Source organism: Myotis brandtii, unplaced genomic scaffold (genome assembly GCF_000412655.1).
Source record: "Myotis brandtii unplaced genomic scaffold, ASM41265v1 scaffold463, whole genome shotgun sequence".
Lineage (NCBI taxonomy): Eukaryota > Metazoa > Chordata > Mammalia > Chiroptera > Vespertilionidae > Myotis > Myotis brandtii.
This window is the reverse complement of record NW_005367694.1, coordinates 1569815-1591926: the sequence shown is the minus strand read 5'-3', so window position 1 is coordinate 1591926 and position 22112 is coordinate 1569815. Positions and strand designations below refer to the sequence as shown.

The following is a 22112-nucleotide window of genomic DNA, read 5'->3' as shown; positions in this document are numbered from 1 at the left end:
CCAGGTGATATCCAGAGTACCTTCTCTCTCTCTCTGTCTACAACTTTTTCTTTTCTGTTTCATCGTCATAACAAACTATATCTTGAATGAAGAAAGCATGACTAGAAATGGTATTATCCAAGATTTTCCATAACTACACGTAAAGGAAATCTTTACTGAAATTGACAAGAGAAAACTGAATTTGTCCAAAGACACTAAAAACAGAACTGATAAAATGCATCAGAGAAAAATTTTATATAATGCAAGTGTTATAGTAAATGGCAAACATATTACAATTTCCCTTTAAATGTGCTCTATATACTTTTTCTTTCAGCTGGTAAGTCCAGGACATTTCAAATTACATTTACTCAACAAGGTACCAAGTACTAGAGCCCGATGTCTGCAAAGGATACACATCTTTCATTTGCTCGATGGTTGGCGCTCGAATAATATCATTGATTCCAATGATGTTATCATGTCTGAAGCGCAGTAGGATTTTTATCTCCCTCAGGGTTCTCTGGCAGTAGGTCTGGTGCTCAAAAGGACTGATTTTCTTGATAGCTACTCGAACTTTGTTGACATTATCATAAGCAGAGCTAAAAAAAGGAAAAGGAAGGGGTAAGAGATAGCATTAAAACAACTCAGAATATCCTGGTAGAAAGAATGCAAACTGATAAAGTATTAAATGTTTAACACTCTAGTTAAATATTTGTTTAATACATGTGAAGGCAGCATGTATTTATCCACAAAAAGGCCCCAAACTATGGGAGATGCAGCTGGAAAAAGGGAGCAGAGGGCCTGGCCCTGGTAATTGTGGATGCCCATTTTTATAAACCTGGCAACATGGGTTTATGACACACACACGAACATTTCCCACTGTTTTTTTGTTTTGTTAATCCTCACCCGAAGATATTTTTCCATTGATTTTTAGATCGTGGGAGGGAGGGAGGGAAGAAGAGAGGGAGGCAGGGATGAGGAGGAAGAAGAGGTGGAGGAGGAGGAAGAGGAGAAAAGAGATTGATTGTGGCTGCAGATCACACCTGCAACCCTTCAATGCGCAGGTATGTGCCCTTGAAGAGGAATCAAACCTGTGACCCTTCAATGCGCAGGCCAAATGCTCTAACCACTGAAATACCAGCCAGGGCTTTCTCACTGTTTTTAACAGCAACTGCATTCTGGTGAGAGTAATCATTTCTGCCTCCAAAACAATTTCCTACTGTTGTTTCAGATTCCTCTGACTCAGCCAAAACATTCACATGACCATCAACTACATCTTCATCCCTAACAAAATGGACCCAAGGGGACACACCTTGAATGTTTTTTATCAAAATGACATGACTTTCTCTCCCCCTGGAAGAAATTTAACCAAGACACTTGAGTAGTCTTATAACAAAACCTATAAAGTATTTTTCAAAAAATACTTTCATAGCCCAGTTCAAAAAGGCCCAATTCTTTCCAAGTTGTCATTAAGGTCTGACCTAATAGAAATCCAAGGAGAAGCAATTACAACTATATCTTTAATTTTATGGTAAATTTGAATCTGTACGATCAGTATTCTTTTTTGCAAGAACGTTTCATATTAATAAATATCAACATCTGGCCCATCAAATGAAGCAATGAAATAACACTGACAGGCAATAAGACATTACTTCTTGTTTCCTCAGGGTAAGTGCTAGAAATATAAAACAGTAAAACAAGTTTATTTCAAGTCTGTGCTTTTATAATGATATTTATCAGTCTATTTATTCAGATAATTATTTGATGCATTTGTCTGACTCTATCACAAAACTATGCTATAGGGCAGTGATGGCGAACCTATGACACGCGTGTCAGAGGTGTCATGCGAACTCATTTTTTTGGTTGATTTTTCTTTGTTAAATGGCATTTAAATATATAAAATAAATATCAAAAATATAAGTCTTTGTTTTACTATGGTTGCAAATATCAAAAAATTTCTATATGTGACACGGCACCAGAGTTAAGTTAGGGTTTTTCAAAATGCTGACACGCCGAGCTCAAAAGGTTCGCCATCACTGCTATAGGGGGGACCTTATCTTATCCAGCTTCAATTCTCCCACAATACCATTAATATAGTGCGCACAGGTGCCCCCAATACTTTGAAATCTATTTCCTTAAATACAAGAATCATTGCTTAAATCTTATTTTGCCTTGGTTTGCTGAATGAAGACCCAAACCACTGATTTGAAGGTAGGCAGGCAAAAGGATATATTAAGCAAGCTTAATCAATATTGGGAATAAATTTTATTTTACTATTTTTTATTTTATTTTCTAATCCTTAAGAGAGAGGGGAAGGCAGAGAGAAATATCGATGTAAGAGAATATTTTTAGAAATTAAAACTCTTTTAGGGAAATTCAAATCATAGAGCTTAAGTTCAACAAAAGGGAATACAGGTTAAAATAGTTGCAAAATATTGGTTTAAACTCAACATGTAAAATTCTAGTTTTCCTGAAACATGGTAGTCAAAGATGACCATGGCCATAAACTTGCTTTCAAGAACAAGACTGTTAGGGGGAGGGGTTTATGGTTAGTGTGCCCCTCCAATTACATCAACACTTTCTGTTTTAAGCGAGAAGGTATGAGATCATTCTCATTTCGTTCCCACTTGAAAAGAAGGTGTGACTCTATCTATGGAATTGGGTCTGTTCTTGTCTGCTCTACTCCATTCTGCTGTCTTTTTGGATTACACAATCTGTTGTAGAACCAATCACAGTTTACACTCTTCCATAATACTGTGTATTTGCTCATTTCTCCTTGGATTTCTCAGTTTTGTTTTATATATTTATTGTTCTGATACTTGACAAATATATTTTATCAGTATACCTTTTACCATGGATTATTTGGTGTCTCTTAATATGTGTTAATTTTTTGTTGTTAATCCTCACCCAAGGACATTTTTCCATTGATTTTTGAAGAGAGTGGGAGGGAGGGGAAGAGAGAGAGAGAGAAACACTGATGTGAGAGAGACACATCAATTAGTTGCTTCCAGAATGCACCCTGACTGGGGCCAGGGATTGAGCCTACAACCGAGGTATGTGCCCCTGACTGGAATCAAATCTGAGACCCTTTAGAGTCCTTGGGGTGACGCCCTATCCACTGAGCCAAACTGATTAGGGCAATAGTGTTAGTTTTAAAATCATGGTGGTATTATCAACCCCATTTTCTTTTTTTCCCCTCTAAGAACTTAATCCTTGCTCCTTCTCCCAACTATTGCTATATATGCTACAGCTTTTGCTTTAACCAGTTAACTGCCACGAGTCCAAAACGGAAACCATCCCCACACGCCACAATATTTTGAATTTAATTTAAAAAATCAACTTGCAATGAATATTATAAAAATAAATATATTACTCACAATTTGGGTGTTCTTGAATATTTTCAGCTGAAAATTCTCACGAAAAATGATTTTAAAGTTGGTCAGGGCCACTTAGGGAAAACAGTTTAATAGATGCGCGTGTGGGAGGGTCCACAGTTTGCGTCTACAGATGCTTATGGCGTACAATGGGTTAAATGTGAGTTCTGTAAACAACTTAAGGTTTCAGTTTGGGATCTTAATCCAATCTGTGGTTACACAGTCTTTGGGTAGATTAATTTTAGGTATTCATATTTCTCTTTTAGCTGATAAATTTGCTATTTTCAAAAATAAAAATTCAAGGTTAAATAAATTGCTCAAGATTAGGAGAATAGTTTCTTAACTCATCCCTCTAAGGTGAATGGGAAGGGGTCAAGGTGAATATACTAATACTGGGGGTGGGGGTCCCTCAGCCGGCCTACACCATCTCCAATCCGGGACCCCTCAGGGGATGTCCGACTGCTGGTCCCTCTCGCAATCCAGGACCACTGGCTCCTAACCACTCACCTGCCTGCCCGCCTAATGCCCCCAACTGCCCTCCCCTGCCGGCCTGATCTCGCCCCTAACTGCTCTCCCCTGCCGGCCTGATCGCCCCTAACTGCCTCTGCCTCGGCCCCCACCACCATGGCTTTGTCTGGAAGGATGTCAGATGTCCGGAAGATGGCCAGTCGAACCAGTCTAATTAGCATATTACCCTTTTATTAGTATAAACAATACAGATGAATCTTAAAATAATTATACTGAGTGAAGCCAGACCAAAAGAAAATTTCTTGCATTCATATAAAATGCAAACTAATCTATGGGGATAGAAAATAGATCAACAGAGTTGCCTGGGGCTGGTGGGAGGGACACATAAATTGAAACTAGATAACTTTTGGAGGTGATGAGTATGTTTATTATTTTTATTGTGTTGATAATTTCATGGGAAGGTATGTCAAACTTATCAAACTGTACACTTTATGTGCAGTATATACAGTATTCTATATCAATTACTTCATCAGGGAGCACTCATAAAAGGAACCAGGGTTCCTTGGATGTGTGGTTTATTCCCAGGCCTGTGTGGGTGGGAACAGACAGATTCCAGAAATGTATTTGACCAGTAAATGTGAAAGTAGAAGCCCACAAAATTCTGGAGATTATTTAACATGTTTTGTGATCACTTAGGGAAGAAAGGGGAACCAGAATGAGTCAATTATGAACAAATCATCCTAAACTAACTTCATTTCCTGTTTTGATAGGGTTACCACAACAACACCAGAGTGATGCCAGAGTTGTGGTAGATTCAAACCTCACTTGTTAAGCACTTCCTATTTGTGAGACTTCATGTTAGGACCGGTGGCAAAAACAAATAATGATCCCAACTCTTAAGAAGCTTGCAATTTAATGAGGGAAGGAGAGGAACAGACAACATACATACATACTGCCTTTATCATAGTAAAACACATCTGAAACACTGGAAAAGCTGGGTAGATTAAGTCCAAATACGGGTTTTAAGGAGAGGATTAAAAGATGAAAGGCGAGCGGGCTTTCAAAAGAGGAGCAAGGTTATAAATATAAAGAAAGGCAAGGGCCAACACATGGAGAGGAAAATGAGCAGAACATACATGGGAATGACTGGCCCTCACCCAGCCATGCCCCTCCTCATGAAGTAGTTTATGGGATCCAGGGAACATGCCCATCAGGAGCTCAAGAATCCACCTGTCTCCCAAATTGGCTTCCAAGGCTGTGTGTACCTCCTGCACAATGGCTCTGTTGAGCAGAATGTTCCTCCAGTGTGTGCACAAGGGGTAACCAAGGGGCAGCATTTGCAGGGTGTGCACTACACCTGGAATATCATGTCATGTGCCCACACACACAAGCTCAAGCTCACGGTGGAGAATGCTGGGGCTGAGAATAGAAGAGGGCTATGCTGGAGATCTGCTTGGTTTGAACCGTTGGCACCAAACTCTAAATAGGCCCCCAAATATCAATTAAAACTTGAGCTTCCAGGTCTTTAAGGTTTATTGGTCATGGTAAGGAGGGAGAATATATTCAATGTTTCTTAGTTTGATTTATATGGTATGTAGGGCTCCATTGTAGTCTTGATCCAGGCTAGCTTATATTGCAAACTTTTAATACTCTCTACTCTTGATCACATCTCCACCTTTCAAGATCTTATTTACTACCTTGTAAAAAGCAACAACAGTTAACATAGTTGATGTCATACTTTAAGTTTTGTTTCCCTCATGTCAAGACTTCTGTTTTTGGTATATATTATATGTGAGGCAGATGAGTACTCAGCAGCAAAGTACATTAAAATACTTAAAAAACTTAGAATTCTTAGGAACTTGAGGGTTTTGTTTTGTAATAAATGATTGACAGCACTCTAAATCTATCATATCTATAAGGATTATTGGTGTTCTTTGTGATGACTAAGTTAGGATCAGAAATACCCAGGTTTATTAAATAACTTTCTCATTGTGCAGATGTAAATTGAATAAACATTCAAACTGAGATCAAACAATCCTAAATAGTAATTATTTATGTATTCACTGTATATTATTGATACATTGCTTTGCCTTGTTTCCTGTATGTACATCACTCAAAATGTTTATAATTTACTATTTGGAACTAAATGGTGGTAATAACGAAAAGAAGTTTTATTAGCAATTCTTATTTTAAAATAGCTGCAATTTATTGAACATAACATAAGCACTGCTCTATGTTAACATCTGTGGACATCTTTCAGAGGGTGGTATTTTAATGGTCGCTTCAAAAGCAGGTAAGGTTTAAATATAGGCCGTCAATGAGAAAGACCTGTAGAAAGGAGAGCTGCAGGAGCTAAAGCATGGAAGGTAGAGTACAAGTGCTAGGTCATTCAATATGGCTGGAGTTTAGAACCCGCCCAGGGGAAAAGCAAAAAAGGTGATGCCAGACTGAGAAAGCCGAGAAATCTATACTTTAAAAAAAAAAATTATTTTTATTGATTTCAGAGAGGAAGAGGGGAGAGAGGGAAGGAGGAAGAGAAACATCAATGATGAGAGCGAATCATTGATTGGCTGCCTCCTGCATGCCCCCCACAACCCGGGCATATGCCCTTGACCAGAATCGAACCCAGGACCCTTCAGTCTGCAGGCCAATGCTCTATCCACTAAGCCAAACCAGCCAGGGCAAGAAATCTATACTTTATTCTGATAATAGAAAGAATCCTTGGACCATGAGAATGACACTATCAGAACACAGGTATTTCTATAGACTGAAGGAGGCTAAAACTAGAAATAGTTAAGACTAGTGAGAAGACTATAGTTGTAATTCTCAAAATATTTATACTTCTTACTACTTTGAAATTACAGCAGTTCTTAGATCTGCTGCTTGAGCTTGCTATTTAAGGCATTAATAAAGAAGCACATACATTAAAGATGTATTTTATCAATATTTAAAAAGCAGTATTTGAAGAAAACTGATTTCCTTGGTAATCATAAATAATTTATCTTATTCATTTAAAAACAATCTGAAGAGCCACAGGTTTCAATGACTGCCTAAAGCAGCGGTCACCAACCTTTCAGACCTCACGGACCACCAGTTGGCGACCGCTGGCCGAAAGGATCCATGGCAGAATAAAGATTAAGAACTCTCATTAGGCAGTTTACAGACTCAGTGGAAATGTCAGACAGAAAACTAGTAAAGAAGTTTGTATTCAAGAGGAAGAAATGTCAGTCTGGGACCTTGAAGGAAGCATATTGAATAACTTAAAAAAATTTAAATATTAAAGTCAATTATATTTATCAATCATCTACATTGTATTGAGCGCTATGAATACAGCAGTGTAAAAATAGAAAGCTTCCTGTTGTCATGAACTTTATATAATATGGGAGGGGATAAAAAACATTAATATATATTATAAATATATAAATTAGAATGGAAGCCAACAAACAATATATAAATTATATAATTAATGTCATCATGCATAACTAGAGAGCTTATTTTAATTAGGGGCTTAAGGAAGGCTCTTCCTCTCTATGGAAGTGGCATTTAAAACAGAGACCTGAAGAATGAGCAGGAATTAGCCAGGTTGAGGGGTGGCAGAGAAGGTTAAGTATTCTATCGAGCAGGGAGGGGTTAGGCCTGAGTCTTTGTGGACCCAAAAGAAGGCCATGTGGCTGAAGTGTACCAAGCAGAGAGGGAATGGCTCAGGATAAGGGCAAAGAAATAGGCAGTAACCTGGCAGTTGTGCTAAGGATTTAAGATTTATCTTACATGCACTTCCACTTAAAGCTGGGGACTAAGAATACCCAATTTATTTATATATATGTATTTTTTAATGTATTTTTATTGATTTCAGAGAGGAAGAGGGAGATAGAAACATCAGTGATGAGAGAATCAATGATGAGGGAATCTTCGATCCAGCTGCCTCCTGCACTGGGGATCGAGCCAGCAACCCCGACATGTGCCCTGACCTGGAATTGAATTGTGACCTCCTGGTTCAACACTCAACCACTGAACCAAGCCAGCCGGCGCCCAATTTATATTTTTAAATGATCTTTCCAGCTGTGATATTAAGAATGAATCGTATAAAAGGAAAAACAAAACACAACAAGGAAACCATTTGAAGCATTGCAATAGTGAGAAATGATAGCAGCTTGCACTAAACAACAAGCACATTAACTGGCATTTTAAGCAGGTTCATTGTGTTAAACCATGCCACCCAGTGCAAAGACATTTAACATCTCGGGCCCAAGGGCACTATAAACCAGTAGCACTCTTAAGTCAGTAAAATAATTGAACAAAGAAAAACAACCACACCTTTGAGGGGAGTAGTAAAACCCCTGAAGTCTACAAGAATGATGACAGTGGAGACAGGAGGAATTAGAAAGACTGGAAAAGAAAGGTGCTGAGTGGGATCTTGTGAATGAAATGGGTAAACAAGTCCAGTAATACCATTAAGGCTGAAAATGAGCTGTGCAGACAGGAGAAAAAAATTTGCAATATGTATTTAGAATATAAAGAATTCTTACAAACTTCAAGATAAGATGACAACACAATATTTAAAAATAGGCAAAAGATTATAGACACTGAAGTGAGATAATAAACACATGACAAGATGACTGGTGAGTCATAGGGAAATGCAAACTAAAACCATATACTCATTAAAGAACAGCTAAATAAAAAGAACTGACCATATCAAATGCTGATGAGGATGTAGAAAAGCTTGAACTCGCATAGAGTCTGCAGGTGGAACTGCAAAATAGTACAACCACTATGGAAAAGTTTGGCAGTTTCTGAAAAGGTATACATACAGTTACCATATAACCCAGCAATTCCATTCCCAAGTATTTATTCAAGAAATGAAAATATATGTCCACAGAGACTTGTATATAAATGTTTGTAGGGGCTTTATTTATAACTAGAGGCCCAGTGCACGAAATTCGTGCATAGGTAGGGTCCCTAGGCCTGACCAGCGATCAGGGCCGATCAGGTTCCCCGCCTCCCCCTTCCCTCGCTTCCTCAGCACCCCGCCGCCACCACTGGTCCCCTACCATGTTCTGTGCCGCCCCCTGGTGTTTAGCACACGTCATAGTGAGCGACTGAACTCCCAGTCTCCCGGCTGAACTCCCGAGGGGACAGTTTGCATATTAGCCTTTTATATATATAGAAGATAGCCACAAACTTGGAACAACCCAAATATTCATCCACAATGGCAGGGTAAACAAACTGTGCCATCAATACAATGGAAAAGTACTCAGCAATGAAAAGGAGACAACTACTGATATATGTAATAAGGATGAATCTGAAAAACTAAGTGAAAGAAGCCAGACACACAAAGAATACAGACTTTTAAAATTCCATTTATACAGAATTCTAGAAAGGTTGAAGCTGATCTACAGTGTCAGCTGATCTCTGGTTTTCTGAGGTGAAGACTGACTGAAAAGGGGCACAAGGGAGCTTTCTGTTATGTAATGTTCCTATCTTCATTGTGATAGTGGTTACACAAGTATATATACATTTGCCAAGATTCATATAACTCTGAACATAGAAAAGTTGTTAGTTTATTGTACATAAATTATACCTCAAAAGGTGATTTTTAAAAACGGAGCTGTTCTATAAAATTATGGGTTGATTTTCTTTCATTATTACAGTATTATTTATTAATTATTGTATTTTCCATTCAACAGCAACTGTAAACCTACTTTTACCCCACCCTGTATACTCACATTAAAGGCAACTGCAAGGGAAATATTCTAAACCAGTTCTGAACAATGGCAGTATCATTAAAATAAGTGCCCAGCCTTCCATAGTCATTTTCTAAAGCTTTGATATAAATATAAAATTTCTGTTATGTTCACATTTTCTCCCTATCCTCCCCAGCCCCCTGTCATTATAGTCATTTCACAGCAGAGACTCAATAATATTTATGGAAAATAGCTTGTTTAAATAAAATAGATGTCTTTTTTTTTTTAATTAGCTGAAGTCACAGCTTTCATGCACAGACTTGAATTATATTGCATTTTTTATCACTGAGTAACAAAAAGTGCTCTCATACAGCACACAATGGTAATCCATTTCCCCACTGAAAGATAGCAAGCAGCACTCTTGAACACACTAGAAATTTGGGCTATAACTGTGGAATTGCTATAAACTCTAAAATAATTGGGAATTATTAACTAAAATTTCCCAGTTTAATATAAAATGTAAAATTAATTTAAGAGTGGTAGATAACTTACTTTTAAAACTTTTGGGGAAAAACATAAAATAAATGACAAGAAATCAAGTAATTATTTTAAAATCCTTAATGTTTTATAATGTATTATAAAAATAAAAGATGATAACCATATGCTTCATAAAAATTCTAAATTTTAGAAGTTCAAACAGGTTAGGTTCCCAAATGCATTTTTCTTTGAGGAAAATTAGATCTTTTAATAAATTATAAATGCTCCCATTATTCCATAATCAAGGTTATGTGAGTGTACAAAGCACTAATTTTCCCACTTGGGCTTAATAACTTAGAGAATCTGACTTGTCAAGTCATTCTGTGTGGAGTTCATGACTACTCCGCCTTATGATTTGGAAGAAAGTTTAAGGGCGTATTTCCCTAGGGCTCATTTCCTTCACATACTAGGACTTTATACATTAAAATAGATATCTTATCATGCACAAGCACCACATATTGTACCCGGTGTTAAGCAAGTAAAATGCTACCTATCAGCCGTGAATGGGTTATTTTTAAAGAAAGCTATTAAGCTGTTCTCTAAGCTATCCATTTTGGTGAACTTTAATTATCTGAACACAAGACTACAGTATTTCGTTTCACAGATAAAAATTAACTTGTCTTCAGAGGTAAGTAAGTTAGACTGATCTAAATTAATGTTCTAAAAATAAGTAGGTAGATAATAATATATTTCTTACTTTAAGCTTGATTCTCTCATAATTTACTAACCAAGAAAGCCAGTGCAAAGTTTTCTTTAAGAGGGTGCAAATGATTAAGTGAGCAAATAAAAGCTAGTCAAAAGTAATTTTAGCTATAAAATCATCATAATTTTACATTATTTTAAAAATCAATGCTTCAACATGGTATAGATCAGTGGTTCTCAACCTTCTGGCCCTTTAAATACAGTTCCTCATATTGTGACCCAACCATAAAATTATTTTCGTTGCTATTTCATAACTGTAATGTTGCTACTGTTATGAATCGTAATGTAAATATCTGATATGCAGGATGGTCTTAGGCGACCCCTGTGAAAGGGTCGTTCGACCGCCAAAGGGTCGCGACCCACAGGTTGAGAACCGCTGGTATAGATAATCACAGCTTAAAACTGATGTCATTAACATGTATGCAACCTGACTAGAAAAGGTGCACAGCCCAGAGCTTGAACAAATTTGTCTACAAATGCGTTTTTTAATCTCTTCAAGTAATAAAACAGGGCTAAATAGTCAGATACTAGTAAATTGCAATTCTGGCCCTCATCCCTTACTAGTTGAGACATCTCTTAGCAACCATTTGCTTGGCTCAAAAATTAGGAAAGCTAAAAAAAAGAGGATAAGCTCAAGGATTGTGAAGAGTGTAGAATAGCAGATGCAAAGACTAAAAGATATTAGTTAGGCCTTCTCCCCCAAAGTGTATAGTCATTTTTATTACTTTATTTATTATTACTATTAATTATATTTATCACATGAGACCCTAAAAAGAAAGAAATATCAGACCTCAAATCAGGAGGTCTGAGTTTTAGACCCAACTTGGCTCTACCCTATTATGTCTGCTCTGATAGCACTGGTCAAGTTACAAAAAGGAGAAGTTCCATTACTCTGTCAGGCTTCTTCCAGACATTGGGAAGTATAAAATAAAACAAACGAACAAAACATAATATATACAAGAGAATGGGGGGGGGGGGAGAGACCCTTTCTCCCTCCCCACGTGAGAGTCTATTCTATGGGACTCTTTCCCTCTCCCCATGTGAGAGTCTGTACTTGTTCTTCAATAAATTTCCACCTTTGCTATACTAAAAAAAAAAAAAGAGAGAGAGAATGGGGAAAATACCCTCATACCCAGTTATGTGGTTGAATGTATATACATATGCATGCATAGATATAAACATAGAAAGATGAAAACTTGTAATGACTCAGTCAAAGTTCCACAAATTTTAGGTGGACTGAAGTACACAAATTACTATTTTTTTAAGTGTAAAAAACTTAACATCTTTCTCCACACAAATAGGAAAAATTAGTCTATGTTACTAGATCTAAGATTGCTTATCAGAATTTAGCACTGTGACTATCAACATCCTAAAACCCACAACCAAGAAATTTTGTTTTGCCCTAGCCGGTTTGGCTCAGTGGATGGAGCATCGGCCTGCGGACTCAAGGGTCCCAGGTTCGGTTCCGGTCAAGGGCATGTACCTTGGTTGCGGGCACATCCCCAGTAGGGAGTGTGCAGGAGGCAGCTGATCAATGTTTCTCTCTCATCGGTGTTTCTAACTCTCTATCCCTCTCCCTTCCTCTCTGTAAAAAAATCAATAAAATATATTTTTTTAAAAAAAGAAATTTTGTTTTATTTGAAGCATACTAGGGTAGCACAAAGTCAGTTATTATTCTTTGCAACATATAAACTCATCCAAAGCAGTGCTACTTAGAAGTGACCTTTGTAATTTGTGCTCTGAACTTGTCATGAGAGAGAGACTCTGATGAAGGAGATGGGTTACTCACTTTTTGATCATTCCCCTACATTTCTTTCCTCTTCAGTTATTCCCTCCCATGCTCGCTGGGCAAGAATTTTGGAATGGTCCAGGTCAGGCTGGCTACAGTGAGCTATGATAACAGCTAGAGGTAATCAACAAAGACTAAGAGCATCAAGTCTCCCCCAATGCCAAGCATTCAAGGGTAGCAGCACAGGCAGTTCCATGTGCCTCTGGACCTGAAGTAGATAGAGTAAGAAATGAGAAGGGACCTCATTAATCATAATGATCATAGTTTATTGAGCACTTAGCAGTGTTAAGAGCTTTAGAAAAATCCTCATATACTGTCTTTACCAGAACGCTTTGAAGCATAAAACTTCTATTTTATAGATGAACAAACCTAGGTAAAGGGGAGGAATCAATTAACCTGTCTGTGATTGCATAACTAATAGCTAACAGAACTAGGATTCAAGACTAAGTGTGCTGATCTCTAAAACCCTTGTTCTCAGCCACTACACCATACAAGGGCCAATAGTACTTCCTGGCCATGCTCTCTGGGTGGTGATGAGCCACCATTAGGCTCATAATTGAGCTGGCTGACAGGTCAACTAAAAAGATGTTGAAGAAGGCAGACAGTGATGACAAAAATAAAAATAATCATAATGATCATGCTACAGAATATGTTCTGCTTCCCAAAGTAGCCTACGCATTTCAAAGGCTCTAGCTATTTAGATCTTCTTGCTCAGGATGAGCCAAAAGCTCTGAAACAAGAGGTAAATAAGTGCTGTAAGTGAGTTGTCCAAGAGCAGATTTGAAGGCAGAAGATGTAAAGGCAAACAAGACATAAGGGCATGAGAAAGGGGCCTGAATGAAAACAAGTAAAAAGATCATGTTGAGCTTGGCCAGCATGGCTCACCGGTTGAGCATCGACCTATGAACCAAGAGGTCACGGTTTGATTCCCGGTCAGGGCACATGCCCGGGGTTGTGGGCTCGATCCCCAGTGTGGGGCGTGTGGGAATTCTCTCTCATCATTGATGTTTCTCTCTCTCTCTCTCTCCCCCTTCCTCTCTGAAATCAATAAAAAGATATTTAAAAAAAAATCATGATGAACACCAGTGGAAATCAGTATTCAGAGATTTTTTAGTGATGTCAATCATGACAATAAAGTTATTTCCTCCAGTATATATAATCAGGCTGTAAGCAAGATCAGACAAAATAAGGTTGGGTTCTTGTAGAATGGGAGGAAAGAGATCAAGAGAGAGTGAGATTCTGGTCAGTCAGCAGACAGAATCCATATCAAGGCCAGACAAGAGCAGTAGACTAGGAAAACCATTAAGGTGAAGGTCTCAAGTCGGGGGGTAGAGGGGAGAGAGGGCATGAGGGTAGGGAGTTACAGTCTGAAAAGAGAATGATCTACTTCATATAAGGCTGGACCCTTGCACACCTTTGTAAGCTGTACCCAAACAGGTCAAGGGGAAGAGGCTCAGATGACTGTCCACATTACTAAAACGTAGAGGAGTCAAGAAATGCAAGTCTCTTATGAACTGCCTCATTGTCAGAAATATTAAATACCTGCCTCCGACATGTGGAAAATGACTAAGATGAGGAAAATGGTTAAACTTGCCTGCACAATTAAGCAGGCAGTGAGGTATTATGCAACAGATGATAAACTAGGTGAAGTAGAAAAATGTGACATAATTATAATTCTAAATGCCAGAAAGAAAATCTCTAGGCAGCTCTGAAAAACTATTTTTTACTTCTTTCCATTAAAAAAGTTTCTGCAGTTAAAAAAAAAATTTTTTTTGCAAACCATCATGATAGAAGAAAAGAAAGGAAAACAAGGAAAGAAAGTAAACAAGGAAAGAAAGACCCTGAACAAAATTTGATAATCATTCACATGTATGTGAAGTTACAAAATATATGCAAGTAACTCTCACATATTGCTGGTGGGAATGCAAATTATACAATCCTTCTCAAGGGTAATTTGGCAATACCTAACAAAATTATATATCTGTGCATCTATCTTTTGATCCAGCAATCCCAACTCTAGGAATCTACTTTGAAGAAAAACTCCAATAACATAAAAATACATATGCACAAGGCATTATCTATAATTGCAAAACACTGTAAACAACCTAAATGGCCATACATTAGAGGGAGGTTGAATAAGCTATGGTACACATCTATATGATGGAGTACTATGCAGCTGTAAAAATGAATGAGAAAAAATCTCTAAGAACAGCTATGGAGTGGTTTCCAAGATATACTGTTAAGTGAGGGGAAAAAGGGAAAGGTATAAAAGATTTATGTTATTCTTTTTAAAAAAATATTATATATATTTATTGATTTCAGAGAAGGGAGAGGGAGAAAGGGACTGAAACATCAATGATGACAGAGAATCATTGATTGGCTGCCTCCTGCACACCTGCTACTGGGGATCTGAGGCCCTTGACAGGAATCAAACCTGGTACCCTTCAGTCCGCAGGCCAACACTCTATCCACTGAGCCAAACCAGCTATGGCTATGTTATTCTTCATATCCTATATAATAAAATGCTAATATACAAATAGACCAAACGGTGGAATAACCGGAACCACCAAACAACCAGTCGCTGTGATGTGTGCTCACCACCAGGGGGCGTTCATGGAACATGGTGGGTGTTGGCTGCGGCGGGGATGGGGGAGGTCACATGGCAGGCATCAGCTGCGGTGGTATGGTGGAATAGGTGAGAGGGCATGCAAGACCAAGGTGGGGCGCCGGTCACTGTCATCAGGGTGAGCCTCTGGTGATTACCGAAAATTCTTTGCTCCTGTGCACCGTGGTCCCCACTGCCGGCTCCGGAGCCACCGCTCGCACCCACTGCCAGGGCAGGCCCCACTCACACCCACAGCCAGTGCCAGAGCCGCTGCTCGCACCCACTGCCAGTGTCCGGCACCAGTCCCAATCGTCCCTCAGGGCTTCTCCACCTCCCTCTGCTCCTGAGGGGCGATTGGGGCAGCAGCTGCCCCACTCGCACCCGCTGCTGGCCCTGGCCCCAATTGCTCTGCGCCGTCAGTGGGTGTGAGCAGGGCTGGCACTGTCAGTGCATGGGAGTGGCAGGAGTGGGGCTGCCGGCAGAGAGGGAACTGGGGGCCGCAGCAGGAGGAGCCAGGTGGGAGCGTGGAGGATGGGCCAAGACCCATCCCTGTGCCCACCACAGCCTCGCGGCCCACAGTTCCTTTCAAGGTGCATGAATTCATGCACTGGGCCCCTAGTAAGAAAATATACATGTATATTCTTATATGTACAACAAAAATATAGAAAGGATAAGCTGGAAACTAAAGAGACTGACTACCTACAAGGGGGTGGGTAGTGAAGGGTAGAATGGGAACAGTTGGTAGGGATGAACAGGAATGATATTTCTGAGTATAGCTTGTGTATAGCTCTTACCCTTAGAATCATAGTAATGTATCACATACTCAAAATATTAAATGAAGACTTAAAACCAACCTAATGTGGAAAGAATACAAAATGCAACACAAACAGTAACAAATGAACCTAACTACAAGAATAACAGAACCACACACTGGAGGGCATGAGGAAGAAACCAGCCTAAGGAACTTTAGAAAACAGTATTTTAACTGGATACTATATAAAGCTAACATCACAAAGAACTATAGATAAATCCTACAATGCCGTTAGTAAATTTGTTTCTCACAAGGATATTGGTTAGCAATTCTGAAACTTCTTTATGTATAGAATGGGATTGAACAAATATGTACACAAATGGAAGATGAGAGCCAGGTTGGTGAAAGAATTACAAACAAGAAGGAAGGCTAAAATAAACCACATGCTGTTGGATTAGAATCAGAGATTATCAGTATGAACTCATATATAGTACACAGATAGATACAGAAATAAATATAGATGTGTGAATAAGCGTGGGCTGATATACATACATCTATTTTCCTAGAGCTATTTGGTGAGAAGACCTAGAAGCAACAATATCCCAGTAGCAATGAGCACACTTTGCACCTCAAAAGATACTAAAAAAAAGGGTGGGATTTGTTGAAAGGACCTAAGAGTACATCTGGAGGAGCAAAGGTCAAAGCTGCAACACTTTGAACAAGATAAACAATGGCAACATTGGATTGTAACCTACAGAATAAAACAAATAGCCATGAGTTCATACTGATATAAATGAGTAAATAACTGATATAAATGAGTAAATAAATGGAGAAAAAACAGTTCTTACATTTTTTAATCCTCACCCGAGGATATGTTTTTATTGATATTAGAGAGAAAGGAAGGGGGGCGGGGGTGGAGACAGACAGAGAAACATCAATCGATTGCCTCTGCACACACCCTGACCAGAAATCAAACTCGCAACCTTTTGGGGACGATGCTCCAACCTAGTCACCCAGCCAGGGTGGGACAGTTCTTTCTTACAGAAGCACTCCAATTAATAATTATGGAAGGAATGAGGGAAATAAAAAAATTATCATTAAGCAAATACCACAATAATCATTTTTTCAAACAAGATCCATAGATGGCTGCTTATATTAGTAAGTGAAAATCTAAGAAGAAACAGGATATCTGCAGTCTTAAAGTACATTCCCAAAGATAGTTATTATCTATAATAAAAGCGTAATATGCAAATGGACCAAACGGGCGAACAGCAGAATGACCATCCGGATGACCATACTATGACACCCACAGGCGCCAGGCCAGCCAAGGTGGGTGTGATGCGATTGGTTGGGGCCCAGCCATTGCCCCATGATCGCCCTGCAGAGGGAGAGGCCCAGGCCACCAACTGGTGGGCTGCGGTGGGTGGGTGGGGCCTCCCTCTATAGGGGGGCAATCGATCACAGGGCTCTGGACTGTGAGAGGGCACTGGCCGGGTTGAGGGACCCCTCCCCATCCCAGTGCAAGAATTTCGTGCACCAGGCCTCTAGTGAAGGAATAAATAGGCAGACACCATCTTTTTTTTTTTTTTGCGGGGGCACTCAGTGCTCGAGCCTCAGGGCCCAAAGGCAGACACCATCTTAACCAAGTGACTGAAGTTAACATCTCCAGGAATAAGACATACTGACATCATGAATTTTGATATAAAAATTGAGAAGGGTATAAACATCAATGACGAGAGAGAATCATTGCTCGGCTGCCTCTTGCATGCCCCCCACTGGGGATCAAGCCCGCAACCCGGTCATGTGCCCTTGACCGGAATTGAACCTGGGACCCTTCAGTCCGCAGGCCTATGCTGTATCCACTGAGCCAAACCAGCTAGGGCCAATATCACTTTAAAAATATATATATTTTTATTGATTTAAGAGAGAAAGGGAGAGGGAGAGATAGGTAGAAACACTCAATGATGAGCCTTAGCTGGTTTGGCTCGGTGGATAGAGCATTGGCCTGCAGACTGAAGAGTCCCGGGTAAGATTCTGGTCAAGGACACATACCTCAGCTGCAGGCTCCTCCCTGGCCTGGACCCTGGTCGGGGCTTGTGCCAGAGGCAATCAATCGACGTGTTTGTCTCACATCGATATTTCTCTGTCTTTCGCTCTCTAAAAATAAATGGAAAAATATCCCCAGATGAGGATTAAAAAAAGACAAACATAAAAACCATCTATGATGCGAGAGAATCATTGATCGACTGCCTCCTGCACGCCCCCTTCTGGGGACTGACCCGGCAACCTGGGGATGTGCCCTTACCAGGAATCAATCAGTGACCTCCTGATTCATATGTCAATGTTCAACCACTGAACCACACTGGCCAGGCTACAATATCACTTTTATAGCTTTTGTGTAAAAAATTCATCATCTCACCCTGGCTGGTTTGGCTAAGTGGATAGAGCGTCGGCCTGTGGACTGGAGGGTCCCAGGTTCGATTCTGGTCAAGGGCACATGCCCCGGTTGTGGGCTTGATCCTCAGTTGGGGGCATGCAGGAGACACCAATCAATGATTCTCTCTCATCCTTGATGTTTCTATCTCTCTCTCCCTCTCCCTTCCTCTCTGAAATCAATAAAAATATATTTTTTTAAAAATCCATCATCTCATTCCACTCATGAGAAAACATCAGACAAATGCAAGTTGAGAGACAGTCTACAAAATCAATCCAATGCTCTTCAGAAGTGTCACAGTTATGAAAGACAGGAAAAGACTGAAAAAATGTCACATTTGGGGGAAACGAAGGAGATACAACAATTGAATGCAACATGGGATCCTAGAAGAAAAAAAATGACATTAGTGGGAAAATAGGGAAGTCCAAATAAGGTCTGCATCTACTTAATAGTACTGTACCAGTTTTAATTTCCTAGTTTTGATAATTTTAGATATATAAAATGTTAACATTAGGAAAAGGTGGATATATGGGACTCTGAATACTATTTTCACAACTTTTTGTAAGTCTAAAATGATCTCAAAATAAAAACTTTAAAAATTATATGCTTGTTAAAAATGATGTGTGTGTGTGTACAAGTGTATAACAAAAATTTTAAAAAGAAAAGAATGAGAAGGACGAGAAAAGAGGAAAAATAGATTAGACTTAAAAGGAACAAAGGTAACTAGTGATAAAAGGAAGTAACAATGAGACAAAATGTGAAGGAATAAATTAAATAAATGGCAAGATATTCAATAGTATATGGCACAAAGTAAATGTTCAATACATATTTTATTCATACATGAAAAATTTAAAAGAAATAAAAAAGGAAAACAAGGCCATGATGTTAAGTCTTTTGTTGCTCTAGCCCAGTGGCTCTCAATCTTGGCTACAACACACTGGAATGATACGTGAAGCTTTTTAAAAATGCATGGTTTCTGCCTGAACCGGTTTGGCTCAGTGGATAGAGCGTCGGCCTGCGGACTGAAGGGTCCCAGGTTCGATTCCGGTCAAGGGCATGTACCTTGGTTGCTGGCACATCCCAAGTGGGGGGTGTGCAGGAGGCAGCTGATCGATGTTTCTCTCTCATCGATGTTTCTAACTCTCTATCCTTCTCACCTTTCTCTCTGTAAAAAAAAAATCAATAAAATATATTTTTAAAAAATTTTAAAAAATAAAAAATGCATAGTTTCACACCCAGAAATTGATTGAATTGGTCTAGGGTGCAGTCTGGGCATTGGGGTCTATTTTTTTAAAAGGACCTCAGGCATATAAAAATAAGTAAATAAACAAACAAACAAATAAATAAATAGAGCCCCAGGTGATTCTAATGTATAACCAATGAGAATTATTGTTCCAATCCTTCCCAGCCCACTTTGTCCTGGGCCTGTATCTCATGGTTTTAGGTCTGTGGAAGAACTCTCCCTACAGAACAGAGCTAGGCAAGAGAACGCAAATTCTTCACTTTCCCTTTGTAGTTTATCCCCTTCTCCTGCCGGCAAGCATTGACTTCTATAGATTTATGCTGATGAGGGAAAATTAATTACATTCAAACAATAACAGAAATACCAGAAACAGGGTGACACCTCGGTATCCTCAATTTTTTAAAATGAGAGGTTTGGCCCTGGTGGAGTGGCTCAATTGTTTGGAGCGTTGTCCTGTACACTAAAAAGATTGTGGGTTCAATCCCCAGTTGGGGTGAGTACTGGAGGCAACCGATCCATGTTTTTCTCTCTCCCCTTCCTCTCTCTAAAATATATGCTCAGGTGAGGATTAAAAAAATAATAATAATGAGGGTTTTGCTTTCTAATTGTTAGGCTGAAGATTTCTTTAAAATTTTAAATAAAATTTTTTGAAAGAGAGATATCTTGCTCCCATCCTTGTCTTCATCCATCCCTACCCCATAAGCATTTTATTAGTTTCTTATTTATCCTTTTATTAATTCTTTATGTGAGTACATATTGATTTATGTGCATTGGAGTAAAGTGATTTCCAAATCTGAGTAGGTATCAGAATCATTGTGGGAGCTTTTTAAAAGTGTGGGCACCCCGTTGAAGCTGGTTTGGCTCAGTGAATAGAGTGTTGGCCTGCGGACTAAAGAGTCCCAGGTTCAATTTCAGTCAAGGGCACATGCCCAGGTTGTGGGCTCAATCCCCAGTGGGGGGCATGCAGGGGGCAGCCAATCAATGATTCTCTCTCATCCTTGATGTTTCTATCTCTCTCTTCCTCTCCCTTCCTTTCTGAAATTAATAAAAATATATTAAAGTGGGCACCCAGTTTCTATTCCATACCTATTGACTGAATAAAACTTCTGGGGAACAAAGACTGGAACTCTTTTTACAAAGTTCCCCAGGAGACTTTCTATGACAGACACTCACCCTTACTCACAGAGATTTGCTCCATCACCTTGTCTGTGTCCCTTGAGAGTACTGCTTCTGACCATGGCTCATGAGTTATCACACAGCACAGGGAGCACCCATTCAAAGGCTAAGCTGGGCCAACTAGCTTCTCTTCCCAGAGAACACAGAGCTGAGACACAGAGAATCTAAGACACCTGCGGGGCCAACCTGGTACAGGAATGTTTGGGGGACTGAGAATACTGGAATGGGCCACATATCCAGTTAATTCTGCACGAGAATATGAAAGAGAATGAAAGAGGCACTACCTTCATTCTTGATGACTTCCCAACTCCTCCATACCTCAGGTTATAGCCTAAGTTCCTGTGTTTCAATAATCCAACAGTGTACATAAAGAATACCCAAAGGACTTCAGAGACCTACAAGAATTCCATAGAATACTGGTCAGCAGAATTATGGTTTTTTATAAAGTTACTCAAAATTTTCTTGGCACAAGTTACTTTGGGAATTTTAGCTCTGAAATCAATTCCTTTTCTTTTCCCCCTCACTTCCATCCTTGAGCAATAAATACATCTGTTTTCAAATACAAGCAAACACCTAGACTGAGAAGTACTGCCAGAAATGGTGGCTGCCCCAGATAACCCACAACACTGACTAATGAATGGCACATTCAGAATAACTGATGATTTCCAGGGAAACTGCTAAAACTCATGCCTTTTATTCACTGCAGAAAACCTACTGAAGTGATAGAGTGTCATAAACTGAAGAAATAACCTTAAAACGACTCAACCTTTATTTTGGGTCATGCTACAAAGTCCTAATCTTGAAGTCCTGAAATCTGAATTCAAGTTTTTGCATTGTCACAACTCTGTATTTATCACCTTGGGCAATTCTCAACCTTGCTAAACCTCAATATCTTTCCCTGTAAAATGGAAAGATTACTTATCTCTCACATAAAGGGTTATTTGGAAGAATAAGTATGTGCAAATTCATATCATATATACAATACAAATGCAAACAATATTATTGCCACATAGAAGAAAACAATTTTACCAGGGTCTCAGCCCCAACAATGTCATTTTTTATCTTATCACTTAAAAGTAATCATAAAATCATTTAAAATAATAATTATATAAATTTTCTATTGGTCATTGTAAATGCTGCATTATTTTAATGTTCCTTATATTTTCATTACATATAGAAATTATGCTAATTTTAAGAACATCATCCTATCTAATAAAAGAGAAACATGGTAATTAGCCGTACGGCCGCTACCCTTCCCATTGGCTAATCACTGAGATATGCAAATTAACTGCCAACAAAGATGGCGGCCAGCAGCCAGGCAGCTGACGCGAACAGGGAGGCTTGCTTGCTCCAGTGACGGAGGAAGCCAGGTTCCC

At 39.2% G+C, this 22112-nt stretch overlaps 1 protein-coding gene across 3 annotated transcripts in view; it reads right to left on the bottom strand.

Moving 5' to 3' along the window:
* Nucleotides 1–21040, bottom strand: part of MAPK1 (mitogen-activated protein kinase 1) — a 64588-nt gene extending 43548 nt beyond the window's left edge. The window contains exons 1-2 of one of the 3 annotated variants that reach the window (XM_014547096.1): nt 21021–21040; nt 393–575 (exon numbers count right to left, since the gene is read on the bottom strand). In XM_014547096.1, coding sequence (XP_014402582.1) covers nt 393–403 — 11 coding nt within the window. In that variant the 5' untranslated portion in view covers nt 404–575; nt 21021–21040. Of the gene's footprint in view, nt 1–392; nt 576–8506; nt 8566–12527; nt 12554–21020 lie in introns of those variants that run through there. The other 2 variants (XM_005875499.2, XM_014547095.1) reach the window with 2 other exon arrangements.
* Nucleotides 21041–22112: the final 1072 nt, after the last annotated feature.